The sequence below is a fragment of the Athene noctua genome, chromosome 4 (assembly GCF_965140245.1).
Source record: "Athene noctua chromosome 4, bAthNoc1.hap1.1, whole genome shotgun sequence".
Taxonomy (NCBI): domain Eukaryota; kingdom Metazoa; phylum Chordata; class Aves; order Strigiformes; family Strigidae; genus Athene; species Athene noctua.
The window spans coordinates 18,987,479-18,995,004 of NC_134040.1; the positions used below are offsets into that span (position 1 = coordinate 18,987,479).

Here is a 7,526-nt window from a genome sequence, read left to right on the forward strand (position 1 = left end):
CCAAGAGCTCTCAAGAACATGCCAGCTATGTGTTCCTTCCCATACCAATGTATATCAGAACTTAGCAGATGCAGGTTAACTCACAGCCTTTTTTGTCTAACAAGATTTGAGCCTGCCACAAGTGTTTACCAAAGTTCAACTGAGAGTAGCTAGCTTAATCACTTGGGTAAGACTTCATAACATGCAACCTCATCTAGTGTGAGTTTCTGCATGAGTACTAGACGAGTGTTGTTGGCTTTCAGTGATGTAAAGACCTGCCTCATACATTGTATGACCACACTACTGGCAGTTGGCAGTGCAGACTAATAAATATATTTGAAGGAGGAGCATGTGTTCAGCTTTGAAACTGCCATTGCTTGGGTGCAAAGAGTTTCAGTTAGGAAGTGCCTGACCTTTGTGCTGGGAGCTCCATACTTCATGAGTGACAATATGGGGGTTTTTTAATTATATATAACCAGAATTTCAGTTGAGTATCCTTCTTCTCTACTTAATTCTAGTGGATTATATTTTGGCTTGGTTGTGCTGTGCTCAAAAGCATGCTGAAAATTTAGTTGGACAGGAAATGTTGGGTTTGGTAACTGTGGCCTGTAAATGTCTTCCATAACACATCTACAGTGGCTGTTTTCTGGTGAGACAGAGTTCTGTACTGCAGCTTGTTTTGTGTAAATCTGCATACCAATTATAAACCACTTCACTGCATCTCACTGAAAAAGTCCATTAGAAACAAAAGCAATTTCTTCTGAGTACAGTCCAAAGTATTTGTAGTTAATGTTGCTTAGCCTGAACTTTGATGAATAATTTATTTTTATTCTCTTGGGCTTGTTTCCCCTGTAGATGTGTGCATGGTACCTGCTTGCCGATCAATGCATTTTCATACAGTTGTAAATGCCTGCAGGGACATGGGGGAGTCCTCTGTGATGAAGAGGAAATGCTGTTTAACCCCTGCCAATCCATCAGGTGTAAACATGGCAAATGCAGGCTTTCAGGACTTGGGAAACCATATTGCGAATGCAGCAGCGGATACACGGGGGACAGCTGTGATAAAGGTAAAAAAATATTAAAATCGTTTTGTTGTTTTCGTCTTAGAAAAGAGGGGTTTTTATTAAAACATGAATAGCCAAAAACATTACCAACTTTTTTTTTCCCCACAATACACACATTTGTTGCTTTTTTTTTTACCATAAGAATTTATCTTGTTGAGAGAAAAATCAAACTTTTCCCATGAATTTCTTTACATTTTGAGGATTTTTTCATCAAATGTTTTGCTGTGAAAACATTTCTTTTTTCAACTTTATTCAGAAACACATTTTTACTATATTTAACTATTACCTTTTACCTGCTGTATCTTTCTGTATTTATTGTTTCTCTGCATTCTGCAACTGAGAAGCCAAATCCAATGATTCTGCTCCTAGTTTTATCACAAACTCTACTTTTGACCTCTCAGCTTCAACTGATTTATCACAGCGAATTATGCAGGTGAGATGGATGAAAACAGGATGACTTTTCCCCCTACCTTTTTCTTTTTCCTTTGTCTATCAAAGCTCTCCCTCTCCCTCTCTTTCCCTTACCCCAGATGGCATTTATTTTGTACTGCACATAGATATGAATAGAAGAATATGGTTGTAGAAGTTTTAACAGATGTCTCATTTTTAGCTGGTTTTATACCTCAGTAATTTATGAAGTTAGTGGAATGTAACTTGTATTAAATAACAGTTTGAATAATATTAAACTCCAGGTCTAATAAATTAAATTGCATGCTCTCTAAAACATTTCCCCATGGTAAACAGAACCAGCTGCAAGCAATGTAGGAACAGAAGATGTGTATTTTTATAAAATAGGAAAAGATTTAAGCTTCCAATTTTCTTGTCATTGTAATAGCTTTGTATTTATGGTTTACATATACATAATATAAGCTTTACTGAAAATAGGAGTTATAGGAAATAAAACTCAGCATTAATCAAATTCTGTTTGGTAGAACCACTAGTTTCCAATATACAGTCTGAGTCAAACTTTAAAATATCAATCCCAACTGCAATTAGAAACACAGCGCCTTCCTTAGCAGTGTCAACCATTCTTTGACCTGTGTCTCAAAAGTGTATCTCTTATCTTAAATGTTGTTTCCTACAGAAATCTCTTGTCGAGGGGAACGAATCCGAGATTTCTACCAAAAGCAGCAAGGGTATGCTGCGTGCCAGACGACCAAGAAGGTATCGAGACTAGAATGTAAAGGAGGATGTTCAACCGGGCAGTGCTGTGGACCACTAAGGAGCAAGAGACGGAAATACTCTTTTGAATGCACTGACGGGTCATCATTTGTGGACGAGGTTGAAAAAGTGGTGAAGTGTGGCTGTACAAATTGTCCCTCCTAAGTGTCTCTGTCACACTTGTCTTTTGAAAATGTTGTATACTTATTGACCGTGTCGGACTAATTAATGCTTCATAGTGGAAATATTTGAAATATATTGTAAAATACAGAACAGACTTATTTTTATTATGAGAATAAAGACTTTTTCTTCATTTGAAAAAAGATTCAAGTGCTTGAACTGAGACTTCTCATAACCAAGAGGAGCTTTGAAGAAAAAACAAAAAAACAAAAAACAAAAAAACAAACAAAAAAAAAGACCTGGTAACATTGCAACAGAGATGGGAAACTTTAACTGCTTTTAACATGGATTCTTCTTTATAACATGCTGAAGATACACTGACACCATACACATGTGACTTTCAACTTAACAGCTCAGAGATGAAATATTGACCAGAACATGAGGCTTGGTTTTTTCACTTTCGTATCAGTATATTTTATTGTCTTGACAGACCGTACCAATCACTTACATATGGATGAGGAAGCATTATGAGTGAAAAGAATCAGATTATACAGAAATAACAATTGTATGAAATACATTTTATCTTTTGGAATTATTAAGCATCTTGAGAAGATGATGTCCCATTTAATGGATGGGAAGTGGGAGATATGAGAATATACTATAATCCTGAAATCTCCTGATGATGTATACTTTTATGTCAGCATGTTAGCAAAAGAAGCATAAAGTGTTTATCTGCCCTTTTCCAGTATTAATTTTTTGTAATATAAATGTTTCGGGGATGATAAAAATAGATTATTGATGGATGAATTAGTAATAATATGGATTTCTGTTTCTATGAGTTCTAAACAGCTCTATACAGTATTCGGTTTCATTGAGAAATATTTATTGTATCAAAGTACATTGTACTTAACCCTTTTAGGCCATCCCTTTTACTGTTTTTCAATGCTTTAATATATATTAATTTATATTTGTCCCAGTATTTTTGTTGGGTTTTTTCTTTAAAAAAAAGGACGTAAAAATCAGGATTTTTTGCAATAGAACTAACGTAGCATGTCGTCTTGGGGTAAATGTTTTCGATCTGGTTTTTCCTCTCCTTCTTCCCTTTTTCTTTTCCTTAGAATCTGACCACTTGGTGTCACTGAATCTGAGTGATGACAATCTGCAGTTTTCACATACAGCAGATATTCAGGACACCTTCCAAGAACCCATAATGTATGACAGAAAATGTCTTTACACTAGGTGGCAATTGTAGAGAAGTTAATTTTCCCTATATACAGTACTTACAGAAAATAAGATGGCGTGTAGAAAATTATATTAGAAGGTAGATCTTTATAAATTAATATTCCCATGGAGCTCTTTACCTTTTTTATAAAAAAGAAAAAAAAGGCTGTGCTGTCAAGAACTGTGACTTTCCCCAAATAATAAAACTACTTTACTGCCCTATGTTCCCCATGTTAACACGTTGCTGCTAAATTATAATGTAGAATTGGTAATCAATAGTGGGTTGTGTTCTTCTTTCAGTAAAACCCAGGGTACCCTGTAAAAATGCACATGTTTTTCAATTTTATTTTATTATTTTTTTTACAAAAAAGTTAGATGTACATGTGTAATGCAGTGTGCTTTGTCTTATTTGGACTGATATCAGTAATGCTACTGATGTTTGTAAATTAAACAGATATTTACTTCATTAACAGCTTTTATTTGTATTCTTCTGAGAAGTTTAAATTGTCTAACAGCCTTTAATTAAACATCTGTAGTTGCAAAAAAATATTTGGTAGAAAACAGAATAAAACCCAACCCTAGATCTATTGTATTCATTGTTGAAAATCTGAAGAAGGAATTAACTTGGTATTATTACAGCTACAAGGCAGTGACATTTGAAAATGTTGGTTCATTATGAACGCAGCAAAATTAGCAAAAAACTGATAAATAAAGTACACTGCATGTAAAGGCAAATCGAGTCTATCCTAATATTTTAATAGTTACACAAACTGCAATTTGACAGTTGTTTTAGCAATTAATTTGATTCTTCAGAGGGATTCATTTTCACTAATCTTGTACTAGCTATTTTAAATTTAAGCAATCAGATGGGATGATATTTAACCAGGTTTCTGTAATAGAATTTTTACAGATAATTCTGTATTTGTTTTCCTTATTCTACTTCAGCATTTGTCAAAATATCCAGTGAAACAGTCTCTGGCATGAGGCCTTCTCTGGAGTTTCTACGACTTCTAAATAAACTTCTCTAAATAGGGGTGGCTTTGAGGAAAAAAGCCATTTTTGCATAACAATAATTACATAGCATTTTTTGAGAAACAGTATGTTTTTCTGTGTATGATCAAAATCCCTGTGCCAAGTATTGGACTGCTTTCTGTCCTCATACTGACAGAGAAAGAGGAACTTTGCATGGCATTCAAGCAATGCTAGCAGGTACTGGTGATCCTGAGGCCGTCATGACAGGGACTTTATGTCTCTAAGCAGAACCAAACAAAAACTTGAGAATTAAAAAAAATGAAAACAAAAAAGCCACCAACAAATAACTTTGGCACCTATCCCTCTGGAGGAATATAAGGCACCTACATCAAACAGTGATTTCGCTCACCTTTGAGACCTGGGAAGTCCTGTATTCTCACCACTGAAAGTTCTTAGGCATCAACAAGGTGTGCCACTGTGCATGACAAGATACCTTTCTCGGTGGGATGGGTCATCTTGACACCTTTCTCATGCATAAATCAAGTTTCTTGAAATATTGCTATAATAGAGGGCCTTGTGCCTGTGTTCCCTGAAAGGGAAACGGGGATTTGAGAGAACTGTAGCTTTAGGCGTAGCTAACACAGTGGAGAATTTAGTTCAGTGCAGAATAATCCAGACACATAGGCTTTCATTCAGAAGTGTAAATTATGCAGCTTTTAACACAGTGCTCAGGGATTAGGTTTCTCTCCTAGGGTCTGCTGCCTGCTATCGGAATCACACTCATACAGTCTGTTTTTAATGTCTTGAATAAAATGCATAAACAGCATTGGGTCTGAAGGATACAACTCAGTACAGTGACCAAGTTCCTCACTTTGAGTTAACACTGCATACAATTCAAATTCTGTTTCCATTAGAAACCAGGAAAACTGAAACTCGCAGATACCATCATTTTCTGCCAGTATTCTTAAAAGTTACAAAAGAGAAAGCACATGAATACTGCTTAATTTGTACTGGCGCATGCACAGCTCCTACTGTCATCTCACAGATGATAAAAATGTGAAAGAGGATGGAAAAAAGACCATTCGTGAATGAAACAGTAACAAAAGCTATTGCTTTTTTGTTAGCATTGAAAGTCAATTCAGAACAGGAACTATCACACATGGAACCAGATTCTGCAGCCTGTATTAAAGTTTCTGGGGAAGATGGATATGTGAGTGATAGAAATACTGTTTTAAGCAAACCAGTGGTGGGCTTTGAATAAGCTTTGAGAGATACAGTTTATTTTCTAAGCTCTACTGTAATAACAGTTGTGTCTTGTATTCAGAATACTTTCTATTGCCATATGGGGATACCATGAGCCTTAAGAATCATTGTAATATGATGATGCTCTGTGTAGGTGCTACAGTCAATATGATACTCATATGAAGTTATGAAGGCATTTGCCTGGAAAGACCAGAATGCAGAGGTTTTGTAGATTACAACGAATCTGGCAGACCTGATGATCCACAGTGTGCTTGCAGGAATAGTAGCAAGGCAATAGAGAAAGTGGATGTCACCATGTTAGTTTTGATGAGTGATGATTAAGAGATGAGGGGGAGAGTGGTACGATTTGGAAAGGAGCTTGCTGTTAAGAAGAAAATGCCCAGAAGTTCTGGAAAAGTGTCAAGAGTTTTGGAGGGTGTTTGCATTGAAGCTGTATTTTGGGAGCTTTATCTGTTATTGCTTGAAACTTCTGTATTTAAAAGAAACCTCTTTACAGTTCTGGAAAATGTACACTTGATCTTTCTATCTTGCGTTAACCCTATTGCTTGAGGAAAGTTTATCTTTTTAAAGCAATTCAAAATCCCATCTTTTGGTTCCTTCTCTTCTCCTTTAAAAGCAAGCGTTATCCTTGCAGTAGCTCATTAGGCATGCAAGTGTCTGGGCTTCAGCTATCCCACCTTACAGTGGAGAGCCTGGCACATAATTTCAGTTCCCATAAAGTGCAGTTCCCCAGCTGAGTCATTCAGGATTCTTGGCTTTTAGAAGAAATATTTATACACTGAGCTGGTATCTCCAATCTATTTAAGATTCCTGGAGTGGAAATTAGAAAATCGCTAGTTGTGACTATGTAGGGGCTGTCAGGAGTAAAGTAAAACTGAAGTGTTTGCCTGCATGCCTGGAAAGCCTGGCTCATCCTGGAGAGCCTACTGTTTTACTGTGTTCTTTATGTATTGTGTTCCTGGGAGAGCGGGAAGTTGTTGTGCTCATCCTTTCAGAAATGTCTGAGAGTAGAGGGATTTTGTGTCCTTTTGCAAATAAATTGTCTAGGCTGGAAATCATAGGCCCCTTTGGCCCTCAGCCAGGTTAAACTGTGTATGTATACCTTAACATCAACCAGCATCTTGGACACCAACAGCTCCTGATGTTAAAAAAGTGAATAAATCTTGCTCTCAGTTTAATAAAACACAGATGGGAAAAGCAAACCAAACAGAGAGTTAACAGCTCTATTCACTAGTCTCCTGGGCTCTATGTGATTAAATCAGAGTTGGAGGGTATGTTCCTGCTGCTGCTGTTCTGGCCAGTGTCCGTAGGGGTGATGGCCAGCAAAGAAGTATTCTGTCAGGGCTGCATGTCATTTGTCAAGCTGAGAAAAAACAGTCATCTCACTGAACAGCAAGACTTCTGGCCATCCACAGTCCCAGCAAATATGCTCCAGCTCTACAGCATGACACCCATGCTGCAGGAATTTTGCTCAGCCATGGGAACAGACTTTAAAACTGCCTCCCAGATCCACAACTTAATTTCAAAATGTTGATCTTAGTATTGCTTTCTGGCCTTTACAAATCCATCCTTTTATTTCATTCCCATTCAGACGAAAACTCCTTTAGTTCTAAACATCGAGCCTCAGTGCTCTCAATAGCTGCCCCTATACTACATACAGGAGATTAAGATTTGGGTTTTGTTCCTTTTTTTAGGTATTCGTTAACATTTGTAGAGGGATCAGAAGACCTGCCTTAAAGAAGAAGA

The 7,526-nt window shown here is 36.8% G+C and overlaps 1 protein-coding gene across 17 annotated transcripts in view; it reads left to right on the plus strand.

Moving 5' to 3' along the window:
* The window catches only part of SLIT2 (slit guidance ligand 2), a 267,201-nt gene extending 262,898 nt beyond the window's left edge, over nt 1-4,303 (plus strand). For 15 of the 17 annotated variants that reach the window (XM_074904584.1, XM_074904589.1, XM_074904574.1 and 12 more), the window contains 2 exons: nt 835-1,046; nt 2,128-4,302. In XM_074904584.1, coding sequence (XP_074760685.1) covers nt 835-1,046; nt 2,128-2,369 — 454 coding nt within the window. In that variant the 3' untranslated portion in view covers nt 2,370-4,302. Of the gene's footprint in view, nt 1-834; nt 1,047-1,387; nt 1,477-2,127 lie in introns of all 17 variants that reach the window. The other 2 variants (XM_074904582.1, XM_074904590.1) reach the window with 2 other exon arrangements.
* Nucleotides 4,304-7,526: the final 3,223 nt, after the last annotated feature.